This window comes from Pinus tabuliformis, chromosome 7 (genome assembly GCF_031772625.1).
Source record: "Pinus tabuliformis cultivar Carrire ecotype Pingquan chromosome 7, CPIR1, whole genome shotgun sequence".
In the NCBI taxonomy this organism is placed as follows: Eukaryota; Viridiplantae; Streptophyta; class Pinopsida; order Pinales; family Pinaceae; genus Pinus; species Pinus tabuliformis.
In genome coordinates this window covers 313,662,565-313,679,992 of record NC_142293.1, presented here as the reverse complement: position 1 = coordinate 313,679,992, position 17,428 = coordinate 313,662,565, and the positions used below count along the sequence as shown (strand labels likewise).

General features: G+C 40.2%; 2 protein-coding genes across 4 annotated transcripts in view; both read right to left on the bottom strand.

Annotated features, from left to right (window-relative positions):
* The window catches only part of LOC149247169 (uncharacterized), a 256,396-nt gene that overhangs the window by 222,548 nt on the left and 16,420 nt on the right, over positions 1–17,428 (bottom strand). The window lies entirely within an intron of this gene.
* On the bottom strand, positions 10,141–11,230 carry LOC149247170 (uncharacterized). Its single transcript, XM_089457540.1, has 3 exons — positions 11,179–11,230; positions 10,841–10,982; positions 10,141–10,728 (listed from the first exon to the last, which is right to left on the bottom strand). Exons 1-3 carry the CDS (start codon positions 11,228–11,230, stop codon positions 10,281–10,283), a joined length of 642 nt encoding a protein of 213 aa, XP_089313666.1. The 3' UTR covers positions 10,141–10,280.

The window sequence follows — 17,428 nt, the reverse complement described above, 5'->3', positions numbered from 1 at the left end:
ATTGGTGTCGACGCGGACTTACAGTCCACCATCCCAAATCTTTCCAGAAGCTTCACAATATACTTTCCTTGAGAAAGGAAAATCTCTCCAGGTCTCTGCCAGACCTCCAGGCCTAGGAAATAGTGCATCAGTCCTAGGTCTTTCATCTCGAACTCAGCAGCAAGCTCCCTCTTACATTGATGAATGAGAGGGTCATCACCTGTCAGGAAGAGGTCGTCCACATACAGCACTAGAATGAGAGGCTTTCCTTCCTCAACCTTAAAGTAAAGGTTTGGATCAGCATTGCTTCGAGTGAAGCCCAGCTTCATCAAGTAACTATCCATCCTCTCATACCAAGCTCTGGGTGCTTGCTTTAACCCATAGAGGGCTTTCTTCAACCTGCAGACATAAGTGTCTCGATCTTGAACTTCAAATCCCAGAGGTTGTTCTACATACACCTCTTCCTTTATTGCACCATGCAGAAAAGCAGTCTTGACATCCATCTGATGAAGACTCCATCCTTGCGTAGCAGCAAGGGCTATGATGGATCGGATGGTGGTATATCGAGCCACAGGTGCAAATATATCATCATAGTCAATTCCTTCCTTTTGAGAGAAGCCACGGGCAACAAATCTTGCCTTAAACTTTTCAGCATTCCCATCAGATCCATGTTTAATCTTGTAGAGCCATTTAGCGGTGACAACAGATTTGTCCTTCGGTCTCGGGACCACATCCCAGACATCATTCTTCATAATAGCCTCATATTCTTCATGCATAGCATCCTTCCAGACTTGATGCTTGATGGCTTCTTCAAAAGATCCAGGTTCAGATTGTATAATAGTACTCATGGCAGCTAGATACCCTTGGTATCTACACGGCTTCTTGCTTTCTCGGAATGTTCCCCTTGGGGCAGCATGACCCTCAGCATCTTCGAGGGTGTCCCTGAGCCATGATGGCCTCTTTCCTAGAGAAGGGGAAGGATCAATAGGGTCCATTGGCTCTTCAACATCAGGCATAGTCTCATCCTGGGGTTCTTCCAGATTTCCAGGTCTTTCTTCATGGTTTTCTTCAGATCTAGGAAGATCTACTACTTTCTTCAGGGAAGCATCTTCGTCAAAAGTGACATCATGGCTTATCTCTACTTCCCTTTGACCAGGTACATAGACTCTATATGCCTTAGAAGTCTCACTGTAGCCCACAAACATTCCTTTCTTCCCAGTAGCATCCAGCTTACTTCTCTTTTCTTTCGGCACATGAAAATAGACAGGACATCCAAAAATTCTAAAATGTGAGACATCAGGTTTCTTACCAGAGAAAACCTCTTCGGGAGTTTTGGAGTCCAAAGCGGAATGAGGGCATCGGTTTTGAATGTACACCGCAGTATTTGCAGCTTCTCCCCACAGAAACTTTGGAAGACCCTGGTCACATAGCATGGCACGGGCAGCTTCCACAATAGTCCTATTCTTGCGTTCAGCAACACCATTCTGCTCAGGAGTATATGCAGTGGTAGTCTCCCTCTTAATGCCAGCTTCTCTGCAAAAGTCTTTGAACTCATTTGACTCATATTCAGTGCCATTGTCAGTCCTCAAAATCTTGATCTTCTTTCCGGTCATATTTTCCACCAAGGCTTTGAAGGTACGGAACCACATGAAAGCCTCATCCTTCTTCTTCAAGAAGTATATCCAGGTTTTGCGAGAGAAGTCATCAGTAAATGTCATATAGTAAGAACATCCCCCCAGGGATGTTACAGGCAACATACCGGAAAGATCAGAATGGACCAGTTGCAATATCTCAGATGTCTTTGTGACACTTGAGGGGAAAGGTCCCCTTGTATGTTTTCCTTCAGCACAGCCCTTACATACACCTTTATGATTATTTCCAAAATCAGGCATCCCTGTCACCACCTTCCTTGCTTCGGGAAGAGCCTTGTAATGAAGGTGTCCAAATCTTCGGTGCCATAGTTCGGTTTGACGGATAGTATCACAAGTCATAGCTCCCAACGGACTCCCTCCAACCTGGTAGAGTGTACCAACTCTAAAACCAATTGAGATAGCTTCCTTGAAGCTCTTCTTCCACATGAGTACCTTTCCATCAGAGAAAGTTACATTGAATCCTTTGTCTTCCATGGCAGATACAGACACAAGGTTCTTCTTCAATTTGGGTACATAGAGTACATCTTGTAGATGGAGGACTTGTCCTTGAGACAAGTGAAGGGTCACAGTCCCGGTCCCTTTCACAGGATAAGTGGCATTATCCCCAAGGGTAATTTCTAGATTAGTATCCCTTTCAACCATGTCAGAAAGTGCTTCCTTGAATCCGGTGATGTGTCTTGAGGCACCACTATCGATTAGCCAGACATCCATAGTGTCGGGCGGAGATGCAGCTGAGAGAGCAGATATTAGAATATACTCATTTCTTTTATCAACAACATTAGACTCCTCATACCTGGTATTTCTGGTCCTTTTAGAAGGTGGATGGTTTCCTTCAAAGTGAGCCTTCCTCTTTCCTTTGGATTTGTCATTTCTTTGATTCCCATTCCTTCGGTTGTTGTTGTTGTCGTCACTATCGGGAGAATTCTTCTGGAAGGGGCATTCTCTAGCATAATGTCCAGTCCTATGGCAGGTGAAACATTTACCCTTCTTCTTTTGAGTCTTAGTCCTTCCTTTGTCCTTGGAACCACCAGAGTTCTTCTTTCGGGAATGAGCAACATAGGCAGCATTTCTTTCATTATCAAATTCCTTCATCCTTGTTTCTTCTTGCATACATCTAGACAGAAGCTCATCAAAGTTAGGGATGGTATTATTGTTGAGAATGGTAGTTGTGAATACTTGCCATTCATATGGAAGTCCTCCAAGTGCGGTGAGAACCATCTCACGATCAGCTATTGTCTCCCCAATAGCTAGCAGATTGTTCCTGGTTTCGGTCAACTTCATAAAGAAAGTTTGAATAGACTCGTCTCGGCCCTTCTTCATATTCTTCAACTTGTTCTTGAGGAATAGCACTTGGTTCACATTGTTTACTCGAAACATAAGTATCAGTTTGTCATACATCTCCTTGGATGTGCCTAGTTCAGATATGTAGGCAACCAGACTCTTATTTATGGATTCCCTGATCAGCAGTTTTGCTCTGATTTCTCCCTTCTTATACTTGTGTTTAACAGCAGCAGAGGCATTTGATGGAGGTTCTTGAATCTTCCCTGTCACATGATCTAGGAGATCATGATCTTCTAATTTGAGATCTAATAACATCTTCCAGGCATGGAAGTCATCACTTCCAGTCAGCTTGTCATTCTCCCTGAATTCAAGCTTAGAGGAATCCATTTCCTTCGATGATGATTGCTATAGATAGAGTTTGTCTTCACCTCAGCTCTGATACCATGTAAAGTTTTGTAGATGTTCTATGCTAAGAGCAATTTCACTTTTCTCACAGCAATCATACAAGTAGATAAGCAAAATGCAGATAGAACATATAAGCAGATCTTACCAAAGACAAATCAGAAACAAGAAAAATGTATGTGTTTGTTTCGGCGGTCAACAGGATGCTTCAACCAGCAAAGTCTCCTTTGGTCAGCCAGCCCAGCATGTGTCACAACAACCCTCCAACCAGTAGATGAGTCAACCCAAGTCAGTTCTACAAAAGTCAACGCTGTCCTGAAAAGTCAACGCAGGGGCAGCAAGCTAAAAGTCAACGCAGCAACAAAACGGTCAACCCTTTGACCTCGATTTTTGTGCCAGGTAGTATGGCCTTCAAAAATCGAACCTCCCACAAGTTTTCAGCTTGTTTGGACCAAGCGTTGACCAAAGTCAACGCTGGTCAAACTTCTGCGAAACCCTAGCAGCAGAAACCCTAGCAGCAGAAAAATCCTCTTCGTCCTTTTCACGTGTGGCTGAAATTCGTCCTCCAGGTAGCTCGTACTTTTTAGGATGAGAGAGGAAGATGTGAGTTGTGTTGTGATCAAATTCTCTCCAACTTTTCCTGTATATATATATCCATCAATGAGGGTGTGTGACACATCTGTTGGGCATGTGAGCCTACATTACAAAACTGGCTGACCTTTGCACATATAATTTATTAAGAATAATAAATTCAAAATATAAGTTCTGCTCATCGGATTAAGACTATTTTTATATGGATTTTACACCTCTCAGAAAGAGGAATCCAACAAAAATATTAGCCTCTTAATCTGAGCATCAGAACATGGAGTTTGGACCTAGTTGTCCAAATTTAACAGGACCATATCGGAGTGGTCTGAGTTTCCAATAGGCTCCGGTAAGGCGTTCCTTTTGCAAATGCAACCAGTCTTTGTCACCCACCTAAAACTTGTGTGGCACCCAATGTTGATCATGTCGCTGCTTGTACTTGGCATTTGATTTCTCCATAATGTCATGGACCTACTGGCGAATATGTTGGATGTGCTCAATGAAGTTGTTTGCCTTATCTATTTTAGACTGGAAATGAGCCGAATCTGGGTGAGTAGCTGCAAATGGCATGGCCAAATCAATGGGACAAAGTGGTGGGAATCCCAAGCCCATCTGAAAAGGGTTGTCGCCATTCGAGTTGTGGAGAGCTCGATTGTAGATGTGCTGAACATAGGGGAGGCTCCTGTCCCATGTGTGTGGATGCTTTGAGTTGTACATGCGCAGAATGTGTACGATCATCCTGTTGACAAGCTCTGTCTGGCCATCAGTTTGAGGATGGAAGGTTGTGGACTTAGTGAGTTTGGTGTCCAGCATTGACCAGAGACTGGACCAAAATGTACTAAGGAACCTGCCTGAGATGATAAACTGTGGGATCCCAAAGTGTACCCACACTCGTTCAAAGAAGAGTTTAGCAGTGGCTTCGACTATGATATTCTTCTTGCAGACCGCCATAATGGCCATCTTCGAGAACCTGTCGACGACCACAAAAACACAGTCGTTTCCATGCTTAGTGGAAGGAAGGCCTGACATGTAATCCATGGAGATGGATTCCCAAGGTCGACTAGGGGTAGGTAGCGGGGTATAGAGGCCTTGCTTCTTGATGGTCGGTTTGGCAATGGCACAGGCAGTGCATGATCTGATGTACTTCCCGACATCCTGTCGAAGATTCGGCCAATAGAAATACTTCTGCAGTACTGCCACTGTTTTCTCGACCCCGAAATGCCCAGCAGCCCGACTGTAGTGTGCTTCCCAAATCATCTTGGCATGCTCGCTTGAAGGAACACAAAGGTGACCCAGGTGGCATAACAAGGCATCCTAGAGGTGAAAATCTAGAACATGCTGACCCTCCAAGAGTGTCTGGTATGTGTGGTTGAATTCTGGGTCGCTTTTGTAGAGAAGTGGCCAATCAGAAGTCTCATGCCCACAAGAGTTGAGCACGGTGGTTAACGCCATGATCGGTGGTCGACTGAGGCAATCTATAACATTATTGGTGCTGCCCTTCTTATATTTGATATTCAAATGGAACTGTTGCAGTTATGTGGATCACTTCTGATGGCAATCATTCTGCAATTTCCCTTGGGTCTGTATGAACTGCAGGGGTCGGTGGTCTGTGTGGATGATCGTTTCCTTCCCCAAAATGTAATGCTTCCATTGTCGGCAGGCCTGCACAATGGAATACATCTCTTTGTCATAAGTGGGATACTTCCGGACTGTGTCTGAAAGTGTCTCACTGTGATATGCCACTGAATGCCCGTGTTGAGTAAGGACTGCGCCAATAGCATAGTCAGGGGCATCTGTCTTGACCTCAAATGGTTGTTGCAAGTCTGGTAATGCGAGCACTAATGCCGAGCAGAGGCGATCTTTCAACTCTGTGAATGCCTTCTGTTGAGATTCTCCTCCCTTGGTGACTTGACTCAAGGGCCAAGTGATATGAGAAAATCCCAACACGAACCTGCAGTAGAAGTTGGCAAGACCTAGAAAGTTATGGAGCTCTGTCAGAGTGCTTGGAGATGGCCAATCCCAAATGACTTGGATCTTGGCCGGATCCACATGCACCCCCTGTTCATCAATAATGTATCCCAGATTTGGAGAACCTATCGGATGTGGTGGAGGTGCTCTTCCCAACTCTGGCTGAAGATTAGAATGTCATCCAAGTATACCACTACAAATGAGTTGGTGAATGGCCGCAAGATGTCATCCATTAGCCTCATGAAGGTTGCAGGAGCATTCGTCAATCCGAAAGGCATAACCAACCATTCGAAAACGCCCTACTTGGCTTTGAAGGCAGTCTTCTACACATCAGAGGGTTCGATTGGTACCTAGTGATATCCTGAGATTCTTGACTTCAAATCGATCTTGCTGAAATATTTTGCCCCCTTCAGTTGGTCCAGGAGGTCATCAATCCGTGGGATCGGGTACCTATTACGGACAGTGATCTTGTTCAACGCCCAATAGTCAACACAGAGTCTCCAAGCCCCATCCTTCTTCTGTACCAACACGATCAGGCTCACACAAGGTGATGAACTCGGACGAATGTGACCTTTCTGCAGCAGCTCCTGAATCTACCACTTGATTTCATCGTTCTCTAGAACAGAGCGCCGATAGATTGGTCCATTGGGTAGCGGTGCACCTGGGGTCAGATCGATGGAGTGCTTGACGTGGATTAGCACAGGAGCCAGAGAGAGTGACGCAGTAGCAGCCAGGACTCACGCAAGGCCACGCAATGCTTCAGAGAGGCTAGCGTTGCTGACGCAGAGGGCCAGAAGGCTAACACGGGGCCTCCTGAGGCTGAGACAGGCCCATTCAGGGTGACACGGGGCTAGCGCTGGGCAGAGAGAGGCTGACACAGTCCAGAAAGGCAGACGTTGGGGTTTCTGGGGCAGATTGGAGCTGAGGAACTACTGGAGGGTTTATCCGAGGTTTCAACCGGGACATTTGTCTCAGACTGAGTGGTACTACTGCCAAGGGCATTCTCTGTTGGGTAAGCCGGATTTGGCACCCAGATTATACGCTGAAATTGCTTAATAAGAAAACCCTTAGATAGTTGCACCAGTTTTCCCGCATTGGGTTTTTCCAAGAACATTGGTCCAAAAATAACAGTGTCATTTTGTGTGCTTGTATCTGTTTCCTTCAATTGATGATCTGTAATATGTTGAGCATGCACTAGTGTTTATTTTCAGTATTTATATTGTAAATAACTTGTTAAAGTAACGGAACAAGTAGGTAGGAATAAATCAGTAAAGTGCATGGTGGGTTTCTAACTAGTAGACTTAGAAACTTCAACAAGGTCATTGTTTTAAGTACTAAGAGAAACAGGTTTCTCAAGCAAAGATGGATGGGTACCTATATTTCTATCAACCAAGCTTATGCTTGGAAGTAAATTTTAATTATGCAAAACTAACTTAATATGAAAGTGCATGAGATGATTAGAAGATGGAGCGAGATGAAGCTAGATCAAGGATTGAAAGCGCTTATATCACGATTTATTTCTGAGTTATATGCCAAAGCCTTAATTGCCAAAATAAATATTCACTTCACAAGACAATGACTGAAAGATAAACTTCTTAAAACATTCAGCTCAGCAATGTGCTTAAAATATCACAGTACAATGCCCAATATGAAATTAAATCACAAGCTTATCACTTCAATTTATCTAAATTATTTCCAATGCAATTATAGCTCAAAGAGAACAAAAACTTCTTCACAATTCTTCAATATCACCCTCTTCTCAAGATAATGCCAATTATGTAGATGCTCAAAATACTCAATTTAGGAAACATAAGATATACAATTTTCCACAAGTCCACGATAGAGTATTCAACAATTACTTGAAAATTTCTCAAAATTAAATATGCAAGAAATATCCAATAATTCAAGTAAATAAACCCACACTTCGAGCGATTGAAAATATTTAAAATCCAATGCCAATGATCATGAAACTTAGCTGGAGTGCATAAATAAGAGAAGGCCTAAGCACTTAAATTTCAATAATTAATTACCAAGAAAAACATATGAAATTTAGATGTTAATTGAACACTTCTTCAAGAAATCCTGGAATTAAAATAATTTTCTTAAATAACCCAAACCCAAAAAATTATATTTTCTCTTATAGTCAAACTTTAGAGATATTAAAAAAATCAAGTTACGTCGACTATAAATATTTATTTTCCACAAATCAAATTTTCTTTCTCAAGCCTATGGGTTTTATATAAGTAAATGTTCCAACACCCCTATCTTAAAAGAAAACTTTAAAATTGATTTTTTTTTCAAAAAAAAAAATTGACTTTTTTTACATGCTAGCGTTTATAAAAAAAATGTTTTTTAAACAAAAGTTAAAAGTTGAAGATTTTTATTTTATTAATGTTTAGAAGAGAAAATAAAAAATTGAAGGGCCGAAAGGCCAACTACCAAAAAGAGACTAAAAAAAGTTTGATTTTTTTTATCGTTTTGTGATTAGGTAAGGTTGAGGAGCGTAAAGCCAGCGGGAGATAGGTCACATAGAGGCAGCAAGGGAGAGATTGTATGCAAGTTCGAGGAAGGGGTAGCGAAGGAGAAACCCGCGCGCAGGCAGAAAGGAGATGAAGGACGTGCAGAGGGAGAAGAGCTCTGGCAACGAGGAGAAGAGATGAGCTAGGGTCACGGATGGGAAGAGCGATTAGCTTACACGGGAGAAGGAAGACGATGGAAGGAGGATTGGACAGCGAACGAGGGTTTCGAAGGCTAAGGATTGGAGCTGCGAGGATGAGAGGAAGCAGCGAGGATGAGGAAAGAGAAGGGCCACGGGATGAGAAATGTACACAAGGGAGAAGGGGACGCAACAGGAGAGAGGAACTCAAATTTTGCAGAGAAAAGAGAGCAAAAACGCAGTAGGGAGGAACGATTTCGAGTAGAGGATGGAGGGCTCAACAAGGGGTTAGTCCCTTGGCTTTAAAAAAAAATTGAAAGAGAAATCTTTGCCTAGAAGTTTATTGATTTCAAAGAAATTTTATATGAAAAACCCAGATCTAAACTTTTCCCTGCAAACAAATTGTTTTCTAAGACAAGATCTTGCCCTCTAGGGCCTAGATCTGTCTCAGATCTTGAAAAATCTCCTTAAAAAACCTTCAGATCTATACCTGCACAAATAGCAAACAAAAACCCAGAAACCCCATACAAATATATAAAAATCTGAAATTAAAACCCCAAGTTAGAAGATCAAATCTAAAATTTCTAAATATTTATACAATTAAAATTACAGATCTATCAGATCTAAGGAGTATGAATCCAACTCCGCTCCCAAATCTAAAGATTTTAGGCTCATGTTCACTCCTATATTTATTGTCAATAAAATTTGATATCCTAGGTTGAACCCTCCGTTAATGCTACTGGGAATGCTTTACTTGTATTTACTAAGAATCAGAACCTCGAGGCTGAAAGTAATACTACAATTTTAAAATTTAACTTTTTGAATGTGAATCATTTTGTTATTCATCCTTTCAAAAGGATTCTTGCTAAAAAATTTGACAACCACCATAGTCATTATCTTGTAAAATTTCATCGAAGTAATTCTAGAGGTTCTTTCTTTATTTATTCTGTCATGATCACAATCTACATGTTATGGGTTATGTGTGTTTGACTAATGAAATGAGAGATAGTTGCATCTAAGTGTAAGAGTGTCGGTTGTTTATTTATTCATGAGTGGGAATAATTTACAAACCTGCACATTTGATTAATGAATGGGAGAGTTGTGTCTCGTCAATGTGAAACCACCAAACGAGTGGATGATGGTTGATGCGCACGACTTATGCAACTATGCTTGCATTGTCAAGGGCCAACTCGTGGTTGCTCATTGTGTTGTAGGAGAGTAGCTTATGACTATGAGCTGCAACAAGGACGGTCAGCAATGCGTGAGGTTTCAGGGCTAGAGCAAATGGGTAAAGTAGCTTTTCTTTTAATTTTTTTAATACGAAATTCCAAAATCTCTCATGCTAGAATAGAAACTAATGTTGCATTTATCGTTATCGGAATAATATCGACGCGAGGAAAAAATCGGAAAAAATCGGAATTATCTGGAAATTATCGAAAATTATCGGGAAATAAACGTTTGGTACAAAAAAATTCTTTTTTTTTTCATTTTTTTTCAATTTTTTTAATATCTAAACCATCTACAACATAAAATAAATACATTGACACATAAATATGATAAAAGAACTAATATATAAGATGTTTAATATCATTTCTAGTGCTAAAATCACGCATAACATTGAAACATGTCCTGAATAGTAAGTCTTGACTCCTGAGTCCCAACTCAGCCTCAAAATATCAACAAAAAATATGATAATGTATCTCATCATGTCATAATGTCATATACAATAAAATGAAGAAAATAACTAAAGTCTAATCCTATTGATTTCCTCTGCCCCTCTTGCGGGAAAATGCCACAGCTTTCCCTTTCCCTTTAGATGTAGATGTTGGTGCCCGTGCTGGTGGAGATGGCAGTGGAGTCTGATGTGCTCTAGAAGCTGAAGAACTAGAAGTAGGAGCTATAGGAGGTAGACCACGTCCTCTACTGGTGGCAGTGGTAGCCCGGGCAGGTGGTGTCACCTCCTCCTCCTGTTCCTCCTCCTCCTCCTCCTCCTCCAGTTCCTCCTCCCCCTCCACTACATCCTGCACTAACCAATCATCAGCAGACTCCATGAGAGGCCTCTTGGCCTCAACCCTCCATGTAGCAGTGGTGTCAATCCCATCCAATGAGATGGCATCCACATCAGGTGTCCTCTCAAGTTGCCTCACCCACAATCGAAGATTGTAGTAGACGTAGACCATGTCATTAAGTCGCTGGGACTCCAACCTGTACAAAGATCATGAAATAATAATTAATAATTATAAAAAAAAAAATATTGTTTAATGAATTCGAAAATTTATTTGGAAATTTGCAATATTTTAAATGTTTAAGTGTTAACCTGTTGCGCTTCTTGTTGTGTATTTTTTCAAATACACTCCAGTGGCGCTCACATCCTGAGGAGCTACATGTTTTGCTGAGGATGCGAATGGAAAGCTTTTGCAGAAGGGGTACCCTACCACCATATATTTTCCACCATGCATCTACAACAAAATTACAAATAAAATTTTAAATAAACATAAGAAAAAAATGGAATTTGAAGAGACAATGAAATTTGAAACAAAGTTACAAATTAAAAAATACCTGGCATTTTAATCGTCCTATCAATGACAGCCATCTCAAAGCCAAATGTGCCACCTGCCATCCTATATGTCTCAATTTGTTTAGAGATCTCTATACGTTGTTCTGGAGATCGCACTATCTTCTGGACATAGGATAAGAATCCATCCATGATCTCAGCATCAAAATCAAACCCACATGCATAAGAAAATGCAGGGTTCAGGAAAAGCCCAGCAGCATGAATGGGACAATGGAGTGTGTTGTTCCATCGCTCATCAATCACTCCCCATAGGAGGAGTTGTCTCTGAAACCCACCATCTCCCTTACTATCATAGTAGGCCCGAATGGCTTCTTTGGCCCGTCCATGGCCTCATACAAATAGCCCATTGCGGGCTTCTCACCATCAACCAACCGAAGAACCTTTACCAAAGGTTCAGTAACGGTGCACACCTCCTGCACTCCCGCCCAGAGGTCTTCCTAGTATGAAACTAGTTTGCATATGGCCTCTTCTTCTGGTTTGGGGCTCATTGGCAGAGCACGTCACTCCTCTGAAAGAAACATTCTCTTCACATCCCACATAGAATTCAAGAGGGATTGAAGAGATATGAAACTGGTGGCAAACTATGTAATGGCGAGGCGCACCAACTCTTTGTTGTTGGTGAATCTTCTCATCAAGCTAAGCACAAATGCATGGTTATATATAAATTTTGTAATGCTTTTGAATGAATCAACAATATCTTTGACAAAGGGAATTTTCCCTATGTCCTCCAACATCAAATCAATACAGTGTGCAGCACAAGGTGTCCAAAATAAAGGAGGATGTCTGTCCATAAGCATCCTGCCAGCAGCAACATAATTTGCAGCATTGTCCGTTATGACTTGGACAACATGTTGTTCACCCACCTCCAAAATAAACACATCCAGCAAATCACCTAAAGTTCTTGCATCTTTGATTTGTGCAGATGCATCAACAAATTTGATAAACATAGTCCCCTTGGGACAACTAACCAAGAAGTTTATAAGAGTTCTCCCATTTTGGTCAGTCCAACCATTTGACATAACAGTGCATCCTATTTGTGCCCATGATGCCCTAAATTCCTCCAATCTTTGGGTGCAATCACACTTTTCATTTTGAAAAATTCGGCCTCTGAAATCATGATAAGAAGGATTTTGTACCCTGGGCCAACACTGGCAATAACATCAACAGTAGGTTGGAAAAATGGATTATTCCTTACAATGCTGAAAGGAATATCACTCCAGAGGAGAAATTTTGCCAGCAACTTGTCAGCTTGTTCTTTCTCAGTTCTTTTTAGCATTGAACCGATAGATGGCTGTGAACTAGGTGCGGTTCGAGGAACAAAAAATGATGCGACAACTACCGGATTGGTTGATGCTGCAGTAGAACCAGTGCCACTTGGCCTACTTCCTTCAGTTGACCTTTTTAGTTGCCTTTTGAGTTCTTCCTTGGCCTCTCTAGTCTACTCTAAATTTTCCAATGCTCTCATGGCTCTTTGGATAAGTTCAGGATTTGTATTTGTACAAGGCCCCACATCTTTTCTAGGGATTTTTGCAAGGTGAAACTTCAACCTGTACACCCCCTCGAACATAGGGTGGCCACACAACTTGCAACTCAAGTTTAGTCTATCATTCGGAGAATCAGGTACACCATATTCCTAGGAAGGATCCAATTTCCTTGGCATGTTTGTTTTTGAAGTTGCAAACTTGAAGTCTTGATTCTTGAATGGTGTTTTGGTGCAGATGTGAACCTATGGGAAAATAAGGATTACAATTTAGCATTTACAAAATTACAAGTTACAAATTTACAATTTAGTATTTTAATTTTTAATTTTTAACATTGTACATTGAAAATCCAAGTTACCCAACCTAAAACAACCATTTCAAAGTTCAAAGTTTCAAACACAAGTTACCCAACCAAATGGCAAAAACAATGAAAAATCCATAAACAATATAACAAAAAAAAAAAAAAAAAATTGGTTCCCATAGTCATACCAAGTTACCCAACCAAAAACAATGAAGAAATACAAAAAAATCTTTAAAAACAATGAAAACAAAAGAAAAATGGTGCCCATACCAAGTTACCCAACCAAAAAGAATGAAAAACATACAAAAACAATGTTTTTAAACAATGAAAACAAAAAAAATTAATCCACATACCATTTCTATGGAGAAATCGGTGGTCTCCTCTTGATTTTCTCCTCTAAGCACTTAGATTTAGCTAAAAACCCTCTCCAGCTTGGTCTCCCAGCTCTTCTCTGCCCTCCGCGCGCGACTGTCCAAATGAATTCATAACAAAAAACCAAAAAAACTATATAAAACCTCGCTGCCGCGAAGCCTCGCGATTTTTTCCGTTTTTATCGCGATAAAATCGAAATTATCGCGATAATTTCAATAAAAATCGGCAAAAAAATTCTGGCGATTATTTCGTATAGTTATCGTGATTTTATCGGGACAGCGAAAAAATCGCGATAATTTCATTTTATCGCGATATTATTGCGATTTTCACAACACTGATACAAACGAATTTTTTCGCCAAACTTAATGGAACAAATTTGGCATGAGATGAAGCTCAGCAAACTTCGAACTTGATCAATAAAGTTCGTCGAACATGGTGACTTAGGCAAAAAGTGGCTTGAATATTGACATATAGTGAAGGAAAATTTCCCAACTAACAAGATGACGCTGAAAATGCACTTACAAGAGTGCTATAAAAAAGGTAAATGGAGAAGATACGTCAAGAGGAAGAAACAATACCATATAAACAATTTCCACAAGCAAGAAGAGATTAAAGCCCAAGACTCATTGAATCTCAACATCCTGAGGTAAGAAAAACATTAAGTAGCTCAACTAGGCACAAACTCCCACGGGTTGAGATGTAAGATGGGAATGAGTGAACAACTCAAGGAGTTATCTGAAGAATGAACATGTCAATTATATGAGAAGGAACAGGTAGAGAAAAAACAACATTTGCACTACAAAGAGTATTCCCACATTAGATGAAGATCAAATCTACAAATCAAAAGCTAGGAGACAACATTTTAGGGTCAAGTGGGAAATATAACAACGTTGGCTATAAGAATTGACTCACAGGGATGGGTTTCTAAGATCAACTACAATGTGGTAGTTAGCTCTTAGGTGGGAATGAAAAGGTAGAGTCTAGGTCACAGTTATCAAAACCAATAATACTAGACTATGACAAGTTAGTCTAAACTAATGCACCCCTTAAGGACCCTAAACTAGTGTATGTACCAATGATCCAAATAGATATCAATGACCATCCACCTCTTCCACAGAATCAACACAATTCTCCAGCTTGGTAGTTTTGATATGATTTTCAGGTCCTAAACTTCCAAGATCATTTTGAGACCTTACACAATGTTTTCTGGGAATTCCAGAGCCAAAGATTTCCATGGCATTCCTAATCCGTACCAATATTTGTACTTCTTAGTGAGATCTTTCCAACAACCCAAACAAAGGTTGTGTACCAAAGTTGCACCCCTAGGAAGTTGGCATATCAACTAACCACATTCGGACCTACAAAACTTTCGATGCTTCGCCTCCTAGGGTTTGCGCTTTGAACCTTAAGTCCTTTCTTTATGTTGAAAGGGCACTCTTTTGACCTCTTGTAATAGGTTTTGCAAATGAGCATAACCACATCTCTCTCTCTCTGTTTAGATATAAACTACCAATATTCTAGCCGGTTTGCATTCTACAATATTTTGTTATTTTATTAATTAATAGAAGATGGGTTTTCACTATATTACTATGCGCTTTGCTATATTTCTCTATGTATGTGTTCCATATCCTTTCCTGCTTTTCATTTTGTTCCTTGTCCAACCCAAATTAGTGTTATCAAAGAAATATGGTCCTTTTTGTTTTTCAACACATGTCACCGACAAAGGTCAGGGTATAAAAAGTACGGTCTTGAGCTAGTTCCACTTGGGGAAGATCACTCTCACCGACTCAAGGGACTTTCCATAGCAGAAGAAAAGAGGGATGACAAAGCAGGAGATCCTATCAAGTTGTTGCTCGAGCAAGCATTCGAACAACAAAGGAACAAGATGATGGACAACATCGCCCAAATCCTTCGACAACTACAAATGGCAGTTGAGGCAATTCCAACAAGCGACAATTTTGGACATGCAACACCCTTCAAGATACAAGTTAACTTTGACATCCCTTTATTTGTGTTGACACCTAATCATTGGGATAGGGTGAATATGTAAAATAGTGTAAATAGAAACTAAGGAGAGCTGGAATATGAAGAGACACTGGGAGATGAAGCCCAAGAATCTCTCCTTCCATGCTTAGTCACCAGGTTCGGCGAATTTGAACGAATAAGTTCGAAATTCGCCGAACTTCAAACAAATACGAACTTATTCGTTCAAGTTCGCCGAACTTTATGGTGAACTCGAATTTAATAACGAACTCGAATTTAATGCCGAACAAAATCGATTAAGTTCGTTTTTGGTTCGATGAAAATCGTTTTGGTTCGAATTTTTTTGTTGTTTTAAAAAAAATTCCAAATCAATTGCGGGCCCGTTTTACTTTTGGTTTCATTGTTCGCCGGAGGGTTAGTTTCATTGTTTGCGTCGTGCGGAGGGTTTGATACACTGCCAGTCTACAGACTACCACCGAGCGACCGACGACCAGTCGACCACTGACCTCAACCGAACTCCGCGTGAGCAACATACAGTTTAAACTTTACACAGCTCGGCTCTTGACTCCTGCTGCCTCAGGCTCTCAGCTCGGCTTTGAAGTTGACTCCTGCACCGTGCACGCCGAGCAGTGCACAGTAACTTGTAAGTTTATAAACCTGTAAATTTCATGATATGGCAAATCACTTATAAGTTATATGATCCAGTGAACGATTGTGTATAATCGCATTCTCTGTCTTGACCAAAATTGTTCTGGTATGCGACTGAAGGTTTAGTGCATAGTTTGATCTCTGTTTTGTTCTAGCACAGACTATAAAATGGTAGTGTAACTTCAATGTGATAAAATCGATCCTTTCCATAGGGTTTGAATGGAGAATCCAGGGTTAACCCAAAATAATGTTTACATTGATCGTTCCATAGGGTTTTAATGGAGAATTGTGATGTAAATGTATAATCTCCAATGTTTAATTGTGAATTGGTTAACAATCTAATCTTTCGATTATATTTGACTCAAGAATCACTAATTGTTTTGCGATTTAGGCTTTATATAGTTTTTATCTTCGGTCGGCGAGATAGCAATAGTAGCTTATTTTCCTACAATGGACCCTTTAATTCTAAATAGCACTGAAACATAATTACATGAGGTTTCTAGAAATCTTCCTTCCTTTATTTCTAAACTAGACTCCATTTTTGCCTTCGATAAAAAATACCCTAATATTTTGCTTTAACTTGGTACTTTTATATATATTCCCTTTTATGAGCTTTTAAAATATATTCTATTTTTTACCTTTTTCCCAAAATCTTCTTATATTCCCCTTTTAATTTAAAAAGAATATTTATTTATTTAAATAATCCCTTGCAATTTGTCTCTTATATATATATATATACACAATTTAACTTCACACTTTCTTTTAACTTATATAAAAATATTTTTTTTGGTCTTTTCTTTTAATTTAATTTTAATTAATTATTAAATTCAGTGTAACTCACAAATTGGTTGTTTTTTTCTATACGAATACGACCGTACGATCATGTGAGGCGACGTTTCGTATGGAAAGTTTGTAAAACCCACTGATGTTGATGTGTGTATACAGACAGTGTGACTAGGTCGTTCGATTTAGGGTCGATTTGTGGTGCATTGGTCAATGCCTGTGGTGTGAGATTGTTGTAGCTGAGGCGGTGGTGGCTTGGCAGTGGTGTGATGTTTCAGCAGCCGAATGAGATGCATAGCGGGCAGTGCAGCTAGCGGCTACAGTGGCTATGGCATGGACGATGTACAGCGGCTAGTCGTTGTCGAATGGTTGTTGGTTGACAAATTAAGCAACAATAGTAGATTCCTCTGGTCATCGACATTGGGGCGGAGAGGGTCGTTACATGTGGGGATAGCAGCGGTAGGGAAGACAACCGCAGACCAGGCCAGTTGATTGGTTGTTTGTTTGGTACCGGCTGCGGCGGATGACAAGTGAGCCTGCAGCAACCAAGTAAGTCGTTTTGACTTTCTTTTTAATTATATTTTTATATAATTTTTTTTATAAAAACTTTTGTTTTTTGAAAAAAAAAATATATGTATATATAAATTCTATATTTTTTTAACCTTTTTTTTATTCTATATAATTTTTCACCTTTTTTCATATTTTTTTTCTTCACCTTTTTATTTAAATTTTTTTTTCTCTTTTTTTTATAATTTTTTTTTC

Excerpts from the sequence above, each read along its gene's own strand:
- LOC149247170 (XM_089457540.1), bottom strand. The coding sequence starts at position 11,230 with ATGGATGGATTCTTATCCTATGTCCAGAAGATAGTGCGATCTCCAGAA. Across the intron at positions 10,983-11,178 it reads AGTGCGATCTCCAGAACAAC|ATGCATGGTGGAAAATATAT; the intron begins GTATAGAGATCT and ends ATTTTGTTGTAG. Across the intron at positions 10,729-10,840 it reads CACAACAAGAAGCGCAACAG|GTTGGAGTCCCAGCGACTTA; the intron begins GTTAACACTTAA and ends ATCTTTGTACAG.